Source organism: Harmonia axyridis, chromosome 5 (genome assembly GCF_914767665.1).
Source record: "Harmonia axyridis chromosome 5, icHarAxyr1.1, whole genome shotgun sequence".
Lineage (NCBI taxonomy): Eukaryota > Metazoa > Arthropoda > Insecta > Coleoptera > Coccinellidae > Harmonia > Harmonia axyridis.
Genome location: NC_059505.1, coordinates 42,801,245 through 42,821,573, shown reverse-complemented (window position 1 = coordinate 42,821,573; position 20,329 = coordinate 42,801,245). Strand labels below are relative to the sequence as shown.

The following is a 20,329-nucleotide window of genomic DNA, read 5'->3' as shown; positions in this document are numbered from 1 at the left end:
TGATTTATTGAGGTGCGGCACTAGGTGTAGGAAAATGAAAAGCGCAACTTAAATACTTTATTATTAATATCGATTTGCATTGAAACAGGAACTAATACGTTACGAACAATTTAACTCAAACTTTATTTTTACCCTCAATGTTGAAAGTGAATGAACAATTTAACTCAAACTTTATTTTTACCCTCAATGTTGAAAGTGAATGAACAATTGGTGCAATTTTCAATATGAATATTTAGTAGTGGAGTACTTTTTAAATCCACTTCTTGATTTGTTACTGCTGTAAACGTACTAGTACTTGGTAACTGTACATCGTTATTTCCTTCAGACTGAAATATTTGTTTGTCATGATGACAGCACGTTGAAGTAGAATGACAGATGAGTGCAATAAAAACTTTATTGCACGAGTGCAATAAAGAACTTCTTTTTCCACTAAATATAGTTCAATGAAGTTTTGCTTTTTGCATTAATGTAGAAAAAATAATTTGTATTTACAGAAGACATAATCTTGTTTACTTTTTTCAGGATTACTTTAAGAATATAGCCCCTTTCACATGAATTGTTGAAATGAAAATCTTACAAATCAGACAAAAAGAATTGCTTATAGAAGTTAGGTGCAATATTTCGTGGTTAAAAATTTCTAATAAATCTATAAATGTCAAAGTCGTTCAATAAATATATTCTATTCTATTTTTAATCACATAATTTTTCTTTAAATTTTTTTAGGGGCCCTAATTATCATTTCAATGTGAAAACAAATTAAGTGGGTTGATTATTCTAATGTGAATATCTATATTGAAAGAGTTGACTATAATATAAAGAACCTAATTGAGAAGTAAAATAAAATATTCAATACGAGAAGTTCAAGTAATACCTTATCATTACAGTCTTCGTTGTATAAAAAAGTGTTAATTACAGTGGATAGATCATTGGATTCATTTTGGATATAGGTAACTGCAGTTCAGGTGTAGGTTGGTAGAACTAGGTAATCTAATCACAAGTGGAGTTCAACTGATCCATCGTTGAATACATGGTCATAACGTTCTTTTGATTCATACCCACATTTCATACTGATAGCTTCATAAATATTGAACTAGTTATGTAAATTGTAAATCAATACTTTCATTCGGTATAAATATAACAACACAAATTTTTTCCATTCAATAGAGGAATTGCTTCTGGTATGTATTTGAATACATAATAGACTTTTAGCTAATTTGATATAAACGGATTTGAGTACTATACTTCAAATGACTTCATAACAGCAATCTGTAGAATTTATTGGACAAAACTTATATCGAAAAAACACGATAGACTCTTCTTTGAGAATACTATAAAAGCGAACTTAACATCATCAACCCTGAGCCTTCCAAAGAATTAAAAAAGAACCAGCCTCGTCGCCCAATTTGCCTCCCAAGCTGAACAAGGGAGGGGAAGCGGGTACAACGAACCTCAGACAACCAGTTAACATCTTCATTAACTCAACAAACATAATGGACCTGGCCGAATCAATAAACTCGAGCAAATCCTGAAATAACCATTCGGAAAAGTCAATACGCAATTAAACCAATTTAAAGACGGTGCTTGTCCCTGCCCTGCCCACCCCGCAGGTACCTAGCCCTCCTCCCTTCGGGCGCGCAAACAAGCCAGCAGAAATAATAATCGTATCTGCGACCGTAAAAAATTAACAACTCCGAAATAACCGAAGGCCCCATCGGCAGTCAGCTCTCGCTGTTCCTAATTAAGTTATATCAATTTGAGCGGGCCGGTTGGAAATGACCGAACAAGCACTTAAAAGGCCCCTGCCAGCAATAACGGAGGTGAATCGAGCCCACCAGCCAAGTCGCACGTCGCTGCCATCTATCCCCTGTCGACAGTTTATCTGGACGGCTGCCCCAAACCCGCTCCGATTCGTCGATAAGCGTAATAGCTCAAGGAGGGGCCGGATCGGCCACGCCCACCTAAGCCACGCCCCGCGAGGTCCAACGCGGGCCCGCCGTCAGTTAGAGTCGATCAGTACAGACTGAGCGACTCGATTTTGAACGGGCCTCTCGCGCGATGTGTTTTTTAGCCAGTTGAACGTCGAGAAAGTGAGTTTCATGCTGAGAAAACACACGGGCAGTGATCGAATTATGACTATCCAAAATCTGGACGATCTGGAGGCCAAGGACGGGGCAACCATGCAGAATCCCGAGGACAAGTCCGGGGACAACAAGCAGATGACGTCTAAGAACGGCCATATAAGTTTCAGTGTCGCGTCTTTGTTGGCGGATACTCGACCAGCACGTTCTGTGTCCCCTTCAGCCTCCCAGAACTCCTCAAACTTACCCTCTAGGCCGTCGTCGGACGAGGAGTATGACTCCAACCAGGAGGACTCTATAGTGGACGTGGAGGACCTAGAGACAGACGTTGTCAAGTCAGAATGCAAAGATAACGCAGGTGACTCTAGTAATAACGATAAGGACAGTAACAGTGCGGTTGGTATGATGGGCCCTCAAGGCCCTATCAGGCCTACTCCTTTCTCGGCGCTGGCCGCCGCTGTTTACCAGGCAGCCCATCCGAACTGGCCGCACCAAGGGATGGTGAACCCTTTTGGAGGCCCCGGCAACATGTTTCCAGGGCCTACTCATTTTGGCGTACCCAACATGAATGCTGGTAAGTCCCATTTAGTTCGAAAGGGCCCTAAGGGCCTATAAATTACCTTTTTACAGCTAAAACAGTGTTAATTGTTCGAGTCTGTTCTGTTCCCTTTGGAGGCCCTCAGGGCCTATAAATTAACTTTTTACAGATAAAATATTGTTGATTGTTCAATGCTGATGAGTCCGATTACGTTGAAAAGGGTCCTTATGGTCTAAAAATTATCATTTTACAGCTAAAACAGTATTAATTGTTCAGGTCCGTACCATTTTCTTTGGTGGCCCTCAGGGCCTATAAATTATACTATTACAATTAAAATAGCGTAAATCGTTCAGGGACGTATTGATTCCATTGGTGGCATCAGGCTTATATCGAATTAAAGAAGAAATACAATAAAAGAACAGTAGTTACATGCCTGAAATCAACATTAACCTAAATCGATGCTTGTTACTCGGCAAGTTGAAAAAAGATGCATACCTATTCTAATGTGCTAGACTTCCATGAATGAATATTTATACTAATATTATTTTCCCATAGTGTAGACTGTAGACTGTACATACTACATAAACAATTTCCGCGTTTGATAGATGAGTGTACCTACTAACTATTCACTCAACAATGAGAAAGATAAAAACAACAATCTGAAATTCAAATAAAGTACCATCAACTTCCTTCCATTAGTATCTAAACAGGCATGGATTGTGTTCAAACATTGCAGTTGAGATGATTTTCTGACATTGTCCTATCGAGGAAATGGTATTTTTTCTTACCTATCTTTAGAAATAGATGTAAATAGCAAAAACGAATTGTGGTAGTGGGATCTGTACTATCCATATGTATCTATCGAAAGTTCGGAAATGTTTTTGATATCCAAACCTAATAGAACCAGCCTTCTTAAAATTCTCAAAAAAAGATTCATCATTTTCTCCATCTACGTTAGACTGTTGGTAAATATTTTAAAGAGTTTGCTTTAATTATTGTATCTCGTTTAATTTTGTTTTCACATTTTTATTTAATCGAAATACTCATTCGATTTGTTCCATCTTTGGTTTCTGTCATTCCTTTTTACATTTATATTTGCTTGCTTTCATTTGTTACACTCCATTGATTTCTTCATTATCCAAACCATGAAGCAAATATTTCAAATATATCAGCTTTTCTCAAAAGTAAGTACTATAAACCTGAGTTATATTTCAAATGTTTCTAGTTAGAGTTACTGAAATTCATATTTCGTCTTAGTCAATTGACTTCCTTGCTTTGTTCTACTTGAGAGCGATTTCTTTTTGGGCGATATTGATATACACGGTGGCCCAAATAAACTCTTTAACCTTGGGACATGCTCTCGGAACCTTTTCTTTTCGATATAGCGAAACCATAAAAAGAACTGAAAAACAACTAGAATTTATTGAATTGGACAAATGGACTCATAGTCTACTGTCATATATTGCTATTTATGTGATATAAATTAGAGTAATGTGTTATTGTTCGTTATGTTTCTGATGCTATATATTCTTGTATTCAACTTGCAACGCCGCAATGCGGTTATGCAAATACTTATTACTTTATGAAGACCAAAGGTTTGACATCCCTTTCTTAGAACCTTATTCAGTTGGAATTCAAGGGAAAGTAATTTCTCCCTTTGTTCCCCTGTAGTTTGCAAGCCTTCAAGATGAAAAGATGTTGCCGTTTCATCGAAAAATCTTCAAACCAATTGCTGAAACAGGGATTTCCTTAAATTCCCGGAAATTGCCTCTTGTCGCTGAGTGTTCAGTTATGCAAATATGTATTACTTGATGAAGACCAAAGGCTTGACATACATTCCTTAGAACCTTATTCAGTTGCAAACTAAGGGAAAATAAAGTCTCCCTTTCGTCCCCTGAAGTTTGCAAGTCTTCAAGATAAAAAGATGTTGCCGTTTCGTCGAAAACTCTTCAAATCAAGGATCACCTTAAACTCCCGGAAATTACCCCTTGTTTGAGTGTGAGGAACCCCAATAAGTCCGAAACGGTCTTCCTCGCCCCTCTGGCCCATACCTCCAAACACCTCCGCCCTTTTTCAGCGCCATAATATGGCGTTTATTTATTATCTCGTTTCGACTTGAATGCCTGTGGGGGAGATAATGAGAGGTTGTACAATGTGGGGTTCTCAAATAGCGGTTTCGAAGTTAAACAGCTTTCACACAGAGCTAGGGCTGAGGGGAGGCAGGGCGATAGCGACGATTCAATGGATGTACTTTTGCATTATTAAGTTGGTATTGTAGTTAGGAGAGGCGATAAGGGGTACGTTCGCGATTAATCCTAAGTGTACAAGCAGTTTGGAAGCGGGCGATGAAAGCTATCGCGATTTCTAAATGTTCGATTGGTGAAAGCTTGATGCAGCTGAAGGAAATTGGTGGATGATAGGATTTAATCGAATGGGCTGTGGAGTGGAAACTAATTTAAAACGCTTTGAAAGATGAAGATTGGGTTGAAGTCTTTCTCAAGTAAACTTTACCAAAGCGTAAATTCGATAGATAATGGGTATTTCAGGACACGACCAACTAAACGTCATAAAAACGAATATTTTATAAGTTAGTCACATTACTTTGGTTCTTCTGCTTCTTGATAATGCCAATTCGTTATCGGATATTGAAGATCATACTTGCTATTGTGACTCCGGTCATTGCTGCCCGAAAGACTCCAACTATTGTCGTCGAAAATCCAAACTCTCAAATTCCTGAGCTACAAAATTCTTCTCCTGATGGGACCTCTCCTGCAGTATCAGTTGGAGCAGGCTATATATTTGTTCATTCTGCATGATGTGGCCCAAATACTCCAGTTTTCTCCTCTTCACGGTGTTGATAATTTCAGTCTTCTTGTTAAGTAATATTAACACCCTGTCATTGGTTATGCGCTCTGTCCAACTGATTCGGAGCATTCTTCTGCAGAGCCACATCTTGAACGTTTCTAGTTTTTGACTTTGGTTAGTGTCCATTTCATGAAATTTTTGTCCTAAGAAAAATGCATAGATATATCTCTTGGTATCTTCAACACAGTCTTTGGGTTGTCCGAAACATGAATGGAGAAAACTGGAAGACAAAAACTATGGTGGAATCTTCCAGTGATGGATCATTTCAAAAAGTTCCTTCGGAGCATACTTCAAGATCCAAATTTAAGATCTGAATTTTATTAAGAACATGTAACACCTATTCACTGGCTTTTTGAGAAGGTTCTGCTGTCTCAGAAACTGAAGAGTGTAGATTCTGAGGAAAAAAAGAAGAATCTCTTGATAACTTGGTGACATGTTGTGTAGCCATTGCAAGCCAATGCACAAATGCTTTCATCAAAAACCTGTAGGAGTGAGGATGTAACCTCCTTAAAGCCATCTTAGATACAGGAGTTCTACTAGAACTCTTGAACTGGAAGCAAGCACTTGTTTTTACTTTTCTGAATCCCAAAAATACTCACTGATGTCATTTCCAAGCAGAACCTCAAGTTTGCTAACCAGAATAATAGTCTTTTTTTGTCTAGCCTTCTATTGCTTTTAATATGGCCTGTAGGATTTGTTGAAGATAGAATAATCTCTAAGAGTATCGTGTAATTCAAGTATTGGCCTACATAGTTACTAGATGCTTCAGCTTTCCTGATTTTTTGTTTCTTGATGATTCATGTTCATTCTGCAGTTGTATTTATATATTGTTCATTAATTATCATGACAAAGGTAAAACCATCAACAGTGAACTATTGGATCGGTTGAATACAAAAATTGGGGAAAAATGGCCTAAAATGCAACAGAAAAAAATACCCTTTTACCAAGGCATTGCTCCTTGCCACCAATCAATGAGAAACATGGTCAAATTGTACAAATTGAGCTTCCAACTGATTGACCACTCAGTTTATTCTCAGATCTGCCCCCCTGTAGTGATTACTGGCTTTTTACAGACCTCGAAAGAATACCCCAGTGAATAAAATTTGGCTCTAATGAATAAATGATTGCCCAGGTTGAAGCCAATTCCAAAAGCAAAGCCGAATCTTTCCAAAGAATAAGTATTGAAGACTTAGAGGAGCGTTATATATGACTCTTGGAGGTTACTATGTTGACGAAGAAAGTCTAATTTATACTGATTAGGTCTGAGACTATTGAGTAAAGTATTGAAACAAGTAGGCATATAAAAGAATTTACGACATGAGATCTATAGAAGAATAGCAAATGTATGAGTATGATTTTCGGCATCAAAGTGTTTCTAATAGCAACAAATATCTCATTATATTTTGCCATCAACAACCCAATTATTATTTTTAGTTACCTGATACGCGTTGCCACAAATCTACTCGAACATCCAACCTTCGATGCACCTGGGATCGAACCCAAAGACCTACCGATGAACCCGAATCGTCATGACATTTCTACGGACCCAATCTTGAACCACACCGGTCGACCCCGCGCTCTCTTATCGGATGAAGAATTAACATTTTATCTTCGCCGACCGATCTGAATTTGATTATTTCTCCCTAATTCTCGGATATTTCTGTATCTGGCAACATTAAGTCAACCCGAGCGCTGGCATAAATAACAGAAATTGGACCTAATGCGCCTTTCTTTTGTTAATTGGGCGCGCCAGAAAAAGGGGCGAGCTTGGAAAAAATCGGCGGACGCGAGCAAATTAGTAGAGAGCATATGGTGGGTATTCAAAAGTGACAAAGCTGGCTCATTAGTGTGTTGGGACCATTGTAAAGGGGTCAGGTATCGGTGTAATGAGCTGGAATCCCGGCCCGTTTCGTGTTTTAGTAACGTCTTCAGGAGTTCCAGGAGATGGTCGTCATGTGGGTCCTGTATCCCTGATTTCGTTATCTTAATGTCGGGATGGAATCTTTCAGTTCTTCACTGAATTTTCTGTTTCATTCATTCTAGCCACATGGATTTTCTTAACGGCATCCTGTTTTGCGTCTTATGTTTGCATTTGGAACTCTGTTATTCCCAGCATTGACCCTCTTTCGAAAAATTCTGGAAGTTGTCGCTTTTTCTATGAATATTCATACGGAATAGTTTGTGGGTTATCTGCAACAATTTTGGTCAATGCTGGGACAGATTTAATTGTTTTAAAGAGGCATGGCTCATGGTGGATGTAAATTCTCAACGGTTGCCGAAGAGAAATCTTTCAAAAATGAAGAGGACATTGCATATAAAGCATTTGTAGGGGGAAATGTTGAAGATAAATCTGTTATATAGTAAAGACTATTATTGCCGATGTTGGTGGCTCTTCAGGTTATATAATGGATAAATTGAGAGCGGATAGGGAGAATAAGAGAATGATGTTTCAGGTAGAGGTTAACTTATATTCAATAATAATTGGACAATCTATCATATTGATACAAACAAACAAAAATATTATATAATGAGATGTTTTAGCATGAATTCACCTATTATCCGAAGTGCATCCATTTAAAAAACCAGTAGGGACAATTTTGACTGCCCAAGGCGGAAAAGCAACTTTTTTTCACTAGGTCAGAGTATTTTGTGGTCTGAATTTCTCAGGCTAAATAGTAATTCTTGAACATATTAAGAAAAATCAAGAAAATAGTTATTTGTTGTACTAGGCAGCAAAGTAGTAGATTGACTGCCGCGGCTGATAGTTCATAGCTTAGCGAGGCCAGGAATTCAGCTAAGGCAGTCAATCTACTTTGCTGCCGAGTTGAACATATAATTTTTTCTTCAATTGTTCATAATGATTATATGTAGGATATTGTATTTGCAAATTATTACAATTCCCACAATCTTTTCATTTTTCCTGTAGTGATAAATTAAAACGAAATTTGATATTAATCGCAATTGTTGGAATGGTTGGTTTCTATGGAAATGTATATGTCCATGATAATTATAGTTTGACAACTTATGAAATATCTGACTGTTTCTTGGAAAAATATCGGATATATTCATATTATGGACAGTGATAGCGACTTAGAAGTACTTACTCCTCCAGAAATAAGGAAGGTGACAAAAAATATTGATTGTCAGAAAATGTCGAATGTTTTATTCGCATTGAGAATAAACACCTCGTTGCCTAGACAGGAAAGAAGTTGCTTAGCTGCCTAGGCAGGAAAAGTAATACTCTGCTGTTTTATATGCGTCTGCAAACTCAATATTTGCTGTCAATCGGAGAAAAAATATGTAGGTACCTAATACACCTATCGATCTCAGAAAATAATTGACTTATCGGTAGAGGTTGCATGTTTTTTTTTATATATTCCACAATTGGAATTTCATCGAATAATCTATGGATTTAGATTATTATTCGAAAAAAAAAATTAGCAAAAATTTTTTTTTCATGAATTATCTTGACGTAACCTCAATCTAACGGTTAGATACCTGGCCTGCATAAAGACCTGTCGACGTCCTCTCAACATACCCGCGTCACTCGTCGATGAGTTATGCCCAAAATTCCAAAAACAAAGCCGCATCCATTCGGTGGCAGCGCCGTCTAGATTTATCGCTCATGGCCTGGACATTTTTCTGTATTTATGACACCGTTTATTAGCTCCTAGTAGCCTTCCCGAACCGCCATTAGTCCAGTCTCTGTGATCCTACCAGGGGCACTTAATAATAGAGTGGAAAATCGTCCCGTCAAGTCTTAATTTCGCGATCAACTCTAAATTGGGCAATTTATTTCGGAAACGATGATTTATCTGGCAACACCGCGCGTAGGAATGTAATTGGATGGGACGCGCGAGGGGGTTGGCGGGACAATGGACCTGGAAGCTGGGGATTAACAGCTTGCGATCGACTGACGTGATGTCACCTGTGCCCAGGGGTTCTAAATAGGGATGGAGGAGATGATGAACTGCTGGACCAGGTTGACAATGGGCAGAAAAGTTGAACCTTATGGGGCAATATACACTGCGCAAAAAAATTAACGCACATTCTGAAAATCTCAATTTTAATGAAAGTTAACTCTACATTGACTTTATAACTTATTTTTTGTTTTCTCTCGGGAATGTTTTGAACGAAAAAAGACACATTAAATGGAAGGAAAATTCAGGATTTCACCGAATCTTATGTGAAAGAAGAGAAATAAACAATTTTCAAAATACTGGAATGCTAATAAGTGATTTAATACTTGGTATTTCCACCCGTTGCGTTAATTACAGCTCTGCAACGACGGTTCATACTCAAAATGAGTGATCTTAAAATGTTCTGATCTATAATCCTTCCCAGATTTCTCTGAGTTGGATTCCTAAGTCATTAAGAGTAGCTGGATGATTTTCTGAACTTCTCAGCATTCTATTGAGGTTGTCCCAAACCTGCTCAATCGGATTGAGATCTGGACTTCTTGCTGGCCATTCCATTCGAGAGACTTCAACCTCTTCAAGGTACTCCTGAACGATGCACGCACGATGGGGTCTGGCATTATCGTCCATAAAAATGAAATTTTCGCCAATGTATGGGGCAAATGCCACTACATGCTCTTCAAGAATGTTCCTTATATACCTATCAGCATTCATAGCTCCATTATAAACGACCACTAGGTCTGTGCAAGCAGTCAAAGATATTACAGCCCATACTATAATCGATCCTCCCCCGAAACCAGTAGTATTCAGGAAATTGCACTGAGCATATCTTTCATGTGGACGTCTGTATACAAGAGAACGTCGATCACAATGGTAGAGGCAGAATCTAGACTCATCTGTGAAGAGAACTCTTTCCCAATCAGCCTCTTCCCAATGGATATGCTCTCTCGCAAAATCCAAACGCGCCCTTCGATGGGCTGGGATAAGAGCTGGGCCTCTTGCCGCGACACGAGGCCTTAAATCATATTCTCTGAGGCGATTTCTTATTGTCTGAGTGCTAATTTGCACCCCATGAGTTTGCTCAAGCTGATTTTGAAGGAGGCGAGCGGTTGCAAACCGTTATCTCTACGAAGAAACTCTCAAGTAAGACAAAGGGCTGTTGTTAAGGCTTTCACAGGAAAAAGAAGAATTCTTCTGTGGTTCAACTCTGTGCTTACTCGCATCAGGCTCTCACTCTTAGCGAGTGCTTCAATAATTCAGTATTCATTCAGTAGTATTCAATTAGTATTCATAAGTTATTAGTATTATAACAATTACAGCCAAATAAAATCAAATATTCTTTCATGGTCCTTCAAGCCGAATGAAAGAACACTTTGGAACTTCGCGCCAAATGAAATCGAACATCCATCCATTGCAAAACGGCGGAAGTGAAGTTGTGCAGCTATATGTTTATTATGACATTAGAATGATCATTTAAATCGTAAGAAAAACCAATATTTCATATTCGATCACTCCGAAACCATTTGGTTCGAGGCATGAACCCTGAAATGTTTAGGTACCTTGAATAAGTCAAGAAGTGAAAATTTCCCTGACGGAAACAAATCCTGTCCATTTTTTTTCCATTCTCCGAGCAAACCTGCATTTACCCAATCATGATGGTGATTGTCATAATTAGTTAGTTACAATGCACTTGATGATGAAATATCGACCGTAATTATTATGAATTAAAGTCAGTCGATTTCAATCAGAAACGAGGTGCTTCCAGACCAGGTGACTGTGAGAGCGGACGGCGTCGATTGAGAAATAACAATGATGGTTTTTTGTTCACCCACATATCATTGCACATTACGTATGCAATAAATACCATCATCGCTAACTGTCGTTAATAGTTAGAGAGAGAGAAAGAGATCCTTATCAACGGAAATTAACCTGAGTGAGTTAATGATGTCCTGGTATAAATATAGGAATTTGAATATTTTTTACGGGTTGTGCATCGCCTACTCTTCGAGTTTGCAACTATGTATGTTTTGTTGAATGCCAATGTTGCAGATTGTGGAGGACGTTTGGTTTTTTTTTGACACGTTCAAGTCTGATGGATGGTTAGTTTTTTTCGTGCGTATCGTCTTGTGAATACGTTGGTTAAGTTCGTTGATGGCTGAAAACTTTATAATAACTTTTTGTATAAAGAAATTTAGCACCAATGAAGAAGTAATCGCCGAAACTGAGGCCTATTTTGAAGCGAAAGACAAATCGTACTACAAAAATGGTATCGAAAAGTTGGAAGATCGCTATAATAGCTGTATCGCCCTCGAAGGCAACTATGTTGAATAATGAAATCGAATTTTGCCAAAAAAATGTGTTATTATGGTCGACTGGGGACTTTTCAATTGGCCTGTTATATGCTGAATGATGTTTTTTTGGTTTAAAAGTAGACATATCGAAAACTTAATACATGAAATAAGGTATATTAAAGCAAAAATCTTGACTCTCTTGATCAGGAATTTTAGAATAGTCTCGGAGTAATATTAATCGTATTACTCCAACGCGGTTTGTACAGAAAAAAAAAATTCCCACATTTTCGAAATTCGCGACATCCCAAAAATAGCACCTCTCTACCAAAGATTCCCATCGCAGATTGTACGTTCCTCGATTCCGCAGAATTCTTCGGTCTAACCGTAGAAAGGAAACAATCCAAACACCGTCGTCCAGTAAATAAAACCAGTGGCAAGTTGGCAACGACTTACAGTTAGATGACAACGCGAAAGGTATAAAATAATTGCCAGGTGCATAAATTTCCTACGCCACCTAGATAACGTCAGCGAACAAATCCAATTCTGAATTACACTGCGCCAATTTTATTGTTTCAGTTGGGACAATCCATAAAACAGATAGTCGCAGATAATTCAACTTTATTTGCAATTAGCGAGCTCTACGCTAAATTACACGCACGCTCTGTCGACTCTCAATATATCTATTCCGATGTTGGCAACGCCGTTTTCAGACTCGAGGTAAAAAAAAATTATAGAATTCACTGACGCTTGGTTTTAGAGCTTCGCGCTTGTTCGTCTGCCTATTTACGCTTGAAATCTGTGTTTGGAATCTTAAGTCTACGAGAAAAGCACTTGGAGTTATGAGCTATTGAGCTTATCAAAGACATATTCAGTTTGAAGAGATTTTCTCTAACTAATTTTTAGCTTCTTTCCTCAAGTTAGTATTCAAAACAATATAAGTATCTATGATTTCAACCGAACTCATTGTTTAAATTTCAGTAGATAGTTGATGAAATTTAGTTAGAACCAAGACATCCCCCAAAGACTGCCTATACTCTTAGGGTTCAACATAGCCATCACCTTAGCATCAGGTTGAGGAGCTTCACAAAGTGATCGAGTTTCAGAAATGGAGTGTTCATTTATCATTTCATCTGAAATGTGTTAGATATCATAATTTACAAATATATCCAATAAAAAATATCTCTCCAGTCTGCACTCATCACTAAACGATAATTAAGGAAATATGTCACTAATTGAATAAAAATTCAGTGAATTACAGAAAATAATGTGAAGGGTGTTTTTTTTAGAGCTATAGAAATTTAAATTGCAATAAAACAACGATGGATTATTCGATTGACATGAATTATATTTTTCCGCAAGATAATTTTGTGGCATTACATTCTAAATATGATTTCTGGCATATGACCGCCACGGCTGGCTCGGATGTAGTCCAATCTGGACGTCCAATTTTCGATGACTTTTTCCAACATTTGTGGTCGTATATCGGCAATAACACGGCGAATGTTGTCTTTCAAATGGTCAAGGGTTTGTGGCTTATCCGCATAGACCAATGACTTTACATAGTCCCACAGAAAGTAATCTAGCGGTGTTAAATCACAAGATCTTGGAGGCCAATTCGCAGGTCCAAAACGTGAAATTAGGCAGTCACCAAACGTGTCTTTCAATAAATCGATTGTGGCACGAGCAATGTCACATATTGCGCCGTCTTGTTGGAACCACAGCTCCTGGACATCATTGTTGTTCAATTCAGGAATGAAAAAGTTAGTAATCATGGCTCTATACCGATCACCATTGACTGTAACATTCTGGCCATCATCGTTTTTGAAGAAGTACGGACCATTGATTCCACCAGCCCATAAAGCGCACCTAACAGTCAGTTTTTCCTGATGTAACGGTGTTTCGACATACACTTGAGGATTAGCTTCACTCCAAATGTGGCAGTTTTGTTTGTTGACGTAACCATTCAACCAGAAGTGCGCTTCATCGCTAAACAAAATAAAATGGACGTAGTGCGCGATACGTGTTCCGCACAGTACCATTATTTTCGAAATAAAATTGCACTTTTTGCAAGCGTTGTTCAAGCGTGAGTCTATTCATGATGAATTTCCAAACCAAACTGAGAATAAATCACTTGACAGCTGTTAAATCGGTCGTCATCTTGAACAGTAATGCCAACTTAAAGTTATATACCTCGAAAAAAAACACCCGTTATAATACTCGCACAGAAGGCTCATTGTAACATTCGTTCATTCAAAAACTCGCCACTCCGTGGCTTGTTTTTTATTCCATCATCAATTTCTTGGTACTTTTTTACACATAGTTAAGCTGGAGAAAGAAAAGTGTCAGTTCTTTCAAGATTCTTCCACACCTTGTATGCAAATGACCCACACAAATGCCATACAAGGTACTACAAAGTAACCTTTATTGTGAGATTCAAAATGTTTCACGCTTATTTGACTTAAACAGTGTGACAACTTGAGATGTGCAATTATTCTTCAACATTTGATATGAATGAATGGGATTCAACGGAACATATGATTTTCTGAATGAATCGAAGGTCATTTCAAGTTGCACTATAGAGTCTGGAGCTTCATTAGCACAAACGACTTCTCGAAATAAGATCAAGATGTCAGCAATGACATAAAATATGGTAAGAAATCATGTAAATATGCTAAGCGACAGAACACCTAGTGATAGTTTGAATATTTTAATAATTTTGGCCAAACGTGTTTCTTAGTGAAAGAGGCGAGCGAATCAATGAAAATATTTAATCAGAACTCCCTAATTTTTCAACAATATAAAATTCTATCAATTGATTCAATGACGTAGATTACGAAAATGCACGCAGTTGTGCGATTTGCCAGACAATTGGCCCATTTTTTAAAAATTATAAGTTGAGGTTGCCAACTGAAATTTACTAAAAAATTTTTAATCATTTTTTCAATTCTGAAGGGTGTTTTTTTAGAGCTATAGAACTTTAAATTGCAATAAAACAACGATGGATTATTCGATTGACATGAATTTTATTTATCCGCAAGATAATCTTGTGGCATTACATTTCAAATATGATTTCTGGCATATGACCGCCACGGCTGGCTCGGATGTAGTCCAATCTGGACGTCCAATTTTCGATGACTTTTTCCAACATTTGTGGCCGTATATCGGCAATAACACGGCGAATGTTGTCTTCCAAATGGTCAAGGGTTTGTGGCTCATCCGCATAGACCAATGACTTTACATAGCCCCACAGAAAGTAGCCTAGCGGTGTTAAATCACAAGATCTTGGAGGCCAATTCACAGGTCCAAAACGTGAAATTAGGCGGTCACTAAACGTGTCTTTCAATAAATCGATTGTGGCTCAAACTGTGTGATATGTTGCGCCGGATTGTTGGAACCACAGCTCCTGGACATCATGGTTGTTCAATTCAGGAATGAAAAAGTTAGGAATCATGGCTCTATACCGATCACCATTGACTGTAACGTTCTGGACATCATCGTTTTTGAAGAAGTACGGACCAATGATTCAATCAGCCCATAAAGCGCACCAAACATCTTGAACAGTAATGCCAACTTAAAGTTATATACCTCGAAAAAAAACACCCTTTATTTCGAAAGCGAAGAGGAATCTTTCTTCAGAAAAGGTATTGAAAAGTAAGAGGAGCGTTAGAGTACATTCATCACCTTTGAAGGTGACTACATGGAAGAGATTGGTAGACAAAATCAGACTCTAAAAAATCAACCTAAGCCTGCATGTAACTAACGGATCCTCCATCAATCCAAATACCTTTTTTTTTGTCAACTTCTCCAGCCTAAACCGATGGCCGGCTCAGCGACGCACGGAGCAACCTCCAGGTCAGCCACCCCTATCTTCTTCGACGTCTGATTGACAAGCCCGAGATCCCTCAACAAATTCGACGGATTTGGCCCAACGTTTCTCGTATTCAAATATGCAAAATCGTCCGGAAAACGTCTTGCCGCAGATCTCTAACGTCTCAGCGGATCATCCCAGACAAAAGATACCGTTCTGTCAGCTCGTCAAAGTCATCAGGATGGCGGTGCATCTATTGTCCCTCGTAATTGCCGAATTTCGAATTCGGAGATTGGCTATCGAACGGAGTTAAAAGGCACGTATCAAGAAACGTCGATTTGAAAGTCAAATTGACCGTCTGGCGTAGGAATTGGAAATATTTTGGGCACCTACGCCCTAAGTGAACTTGAGAATGTTCCCTGAAGAAATCGCTCTATTATTTCGTCATAAAGTCTGTTACTTTCGAATTTGAACAGGCATATTTTGAAGCTTGGTACCTTCTAACCTCAAAGTAATAAACATAGATAGAGGGAGGATATGTTCTGATATAATTAGGTATTCATTTCGATATAAAGGGTGTTTTTTTAGAGCCATAGAACTTAAAATTGCAATAAAACAACGATGGATCATTCGATTGACATGAATTTTATTTATCCGCAAGATAATCTTGTGGCATTACATTTTAAATATGATTTCTGGCATATGACCGCCACGGCTGGCTCGGATGTAGTCCAATCTGGACGTCCAATTTTCGATTACTTTTTCCAACATTTGTGGCCGTATATCGGCAATAACACGGCGAATGTTGTCTTCCAAATGGTCAAGGGTTTATGGCTTATCCGCATAGTCCAATGACTTTACATAGCCCCACAGAAAGTAGTCTAGCGGTGTTAAACCACAAGATCTTGGAGGCCAATTCACAGGTCCAAAACGTGAAATTAGGCGGTCACCAAACATGTCTTTCAATAAATCGATTGTGGCACGAGCTGTGTGACATGTTGCGCCGTCTTGTTGGAACCACAGCTCCTGGACATCATGGTTGTTCAATTCAGGAATGAAAAAGTTAGGAATCATGGCTCTATACCGATCACCATTGATTGTAACGTTCTGGACATCATCGTTTTTGAAGAAGTACGGACCAATGATTCCACCAGCCCATAAAGCGCACCAAACAGTCACTTTTTCTGGATGTAACGGTGTTTCGGTATACGTTTGAGAATAAGCTTCACTCCAAATGCGGCAGTTTTGTTTGTTGACGTAGCCATTCAACCAGAAGTGCTCTTCATCGCTAAACAAAATAAAATGGACGTAGTGCGCGATACGTATTCTGCACAGAATCATTATTTTCGAAATAAAATTGCACTATTTGCAAGCTTTGTTCAAGCGTGAGTCTATTCATGATGAATTGACAAACCAAACTCAGAATAAATCACTTGACAGCTGTTAAATCGGTCGCCATTTCGAACAGTAATGCGTCATAAAGTTATACACCTCGAAAAAAAACACCCTTTATAAGAAAACCGGCAGAATGTCCGGTTTGCCGGTCCTGGCTTTTATTAATGATACATGTCAATTTTCAACTGTCAATCAACAAGGCATTCGCAACCATACCCCTCTAGTTGCCAAAAACACAATAATCACTCAACCAGCAATTCCACAAGTAAACCACAAAAATAAACGTCAACTCGACATGCCCAATAGCTCTCGAACAGCCAAAAATAGCTCAAAGGGAACATCTGTTCGGAAGAAAAATGATCGTATATTTCTCCGACAATTTTCGATGGGTTAAGAACATGACACGTCGAGGATAAAAAAAATGCCGAGACCGCCACAAATATCTCGACGCTCGACGTCCCGACGGCACATAGCTCCGATGTCGGAAGTTAAACGGCCAACTAAACGATCATTACCAAATATTTATTACTCGGGCTGTTTAGCAGGATTAATAACCATTTATCACGTGACTGTGCCGGCAATTTTAGGGGACGGTTCGAGGTTTTGCGCATGATTTATTGGGCTGTGATGTCTGCCGCGTTTCGGGCCTATCTGGATGTGGCGACATCAGGGCGTTTTCGAAAATACGTCTTTCTATTTATCACGTCAAAATTTTAATAGGTAGATACATATTTGGAGGAAACGATATTTGGGAAGTGAGGTATTGAAAGGATCTTTATATTCTGTCATGATTAAAGATGAGCAAAAGAGCCCTCTAAGTTGGTACCTACAACTCACTCCAATACTCACGCGTAGAATCAATTTCCAAACTGATCATCATAATGGGTGCATCTCAGATCTTCTTTTTGTTTAAGGTCCGGAATTTACATTCCCTTCGCCTCTTATTGCATTTCCTCTATTTTCTGCTGTTGTCTGATCGGAAGGCTTTCGTCCCTACTTCATGTCACTTTTTTCTTCTATTTAGTTCTTTGAAAGAGGTATTTCCTCTTATCTGTCTTTCTTATTTTGATTTGTATTATCTTTCTTAATATCTTATTATCGTGCTCTTCCAGCGTCTCTTTTGTCTTCTTTCTTTGTTTATTGAATATTTCTTCAATAGTTTCAATTTTCAATTATTCTCTGATTTGTTGGTTAGTTATATACCATGGGGCGCCAATCGCTGTTCTTATTACTGAATTTAGCGTACTTTGCAACTGATCATGATTATTGTCCTTCGTATTTTACCAAGTAACTCCTGCATTCGTAATGCTTGGTAATGAGCTAACATTGGCAATATTAGATGCCTTGGAAGGGGGAGACATCACCTTGGGCTTGTTTCTGGATCTATCGAAGGCCTTTGATTGCGTTGACCATCGAAAACTTTTGGACAAGCTTGAAATGTCTGGTATTAGAGATAAACAACTTAACCTAATGAGAAGTTATTTACGAAACAGGATACAGAGAGTGGTTATATCTAAAGATGGTGAGAAGTATTCCTCAGAAGGCATTGATGTGAATGTGGGCATCCCACAGGGCAGCATACTGGGACCACTACTTTTTCTAATATACGCTAATGACATAGGCCTAGTACTACCTGAAAATTGTGAACTCGTAAATTTTGCAGATGATACTAACATCTTGCTGAGGTGTAACAACCTCCAAATATCAATGGACTTATTCAGTTCGGTGATGGATGAGATAAGCAGCTGGTGTTGTGAAAACAAGATAATCTTGAATATGCAGAAGACTGTTTGCACCTACTTCTGTACGAATAGATGTACACAAGTATTTCCTAACGCTCTGAGTTGCAAAGATGGTGATGTCAACGTCAAGGAGGTGGTGTCTTTCTTGGGTATTGCAGTTGATAAAAATTTGAAATGGAAGGATCATGTCGAACAGCTAGGTAAAAAGTTGAACTCAGTGATTTATACACTGAATTTTTTGAAGAGAATGGTTGATGATGATTTGCTGAGGACGATATACTTTGCCAATTTTCAGTCGTTATCAACATACAGCATCTTATTTTGGGGTAGTTCCAGTGTCATGAATAGAATCTTCTTGAAACAAAAATGGGCGATCAGAGTAATTACTGGTAAAAAATATCGAGAGAGTTGTAGAACTCTTTTCAAGAAGAACAAAATATTAACTATTCCTGGTCTATATATATATCGATTAATGTTATTCTTTCATAAGCATAATGACTATTTTTTCAAGTACAAAAATCACAATAATACAAGACGTATGTTTCCTTGGTTCTTTCCTGATCATACTTTAACTTGTTTTGAGAAGCATCCATTATATATGGCAATAAAAGTTTTTAACGTGTTACCAAAAAAATTGCAAAATATTCAGGTTTATAATGTATTCAGAAAGGAGATATATAAACTTATAATGAATTGTGAACCTTATGATATTGAAGAATTTTTTAATTTTTGTAGTTAGCTGAGGGTAATTTGACTTGTTTCATTTTTGTAACATGAAGTTGTTTTCAATTATTGAAATAAATATATCTATCTATCTATCTATCTATCTATTAGCACTATTTTTATTATCTTCAGCTTGTTTTCTAAGGAAAGTTTACTTCTAGTGTTGAGCAATGTGTATAGTCTGTCGTGCAATTGCCTTGTCTTTTTTCTGTTTTCTTCTATCTGATTGTTAAAATTCATTCTTTCATCCAGTATTACTCCCAGATATTTTGCTTTTTTTTCCATTCTATCGTCTGGTTTTCTATTTTGACGTTTCCTGCTTTCTCTTTCTTTACTGTTGTTCCTCCGAAGTAGATTGCAACTGTTTTCGATGTGTTCACTTTGAATCACCATTTCTTGAAGTATTCCACGAGTTCAATGGGTGCATCGCATAGAGTAATAGACATAGATAGAGGAAATATACGCCATTTTTACATGTCCCCAACATGGTTAGATTACGTTGTCGGATTGTGATATACTTTCAAATCCACAATATATCGTTATGCTTGTATATTATATTGAATGAAATATATTCATTTGAGTAACTCCCCATTAAATATGCAAATTTGAATATTTGGAATCCGATATTTTTCCTAATTGTCGAATTTATAATAAGCAGAATATTTATTATTTTCTGTATCTACCTGCTGAAACCCAATGTTTGGCAACTTTTGCTCTCCTAGTGTTAAAGGTTGTTTCACGTCGTTTGACGCGCTTGAAGTTTGTTTTCTGAATTTCTGATATATTTAGGCATTCATTTTAATATATTTTGAGTGGATATAGAACATTGATTCACTAAAGGACATAAGAAGTGCGTTCTTTGTGGAGAAACTCGCGAATTGAGTGAAATATCGTATCACTGATATGTTTTCATTTCCGCGCGCTTCATGTCAAATTTGGTAGTTCATATTGGGAACAAAATTTGCTCACTGA

At 37.9% G+C, this 20,329-nt stretch overlaps 1 protein-coding gene across 2 annotated transcripts in view; it reads left to right on the top strand.

Moving 5' to 3' along the window:
• Positions 1–1,841: 1,841 nt before the first annotated feature.
• Positions 1,842–20,329, top strand: part of LOC123680638 (muscle segmentation homeobox-like) — a 42,074-nt gene continuing 23,586 nt past the window's right edge. Inside the window, exon 1 of one of the 2 annotated variants that reach the window (XM_045618628.1) lies at positions 1,842–2,652. In XM_045618628.1, coding sequence (XP_045474584.1) covers positions 2,097–2,652 — 556 coding nt within the window. In that variant the 5' untranslated portion in view covers positions 1,842–2,096. The remainder of the gene's footprint in view (positions 2,653–20,329) is intronic. The other variant, XM_045618627.1, reaches the window with a different exon arrangement.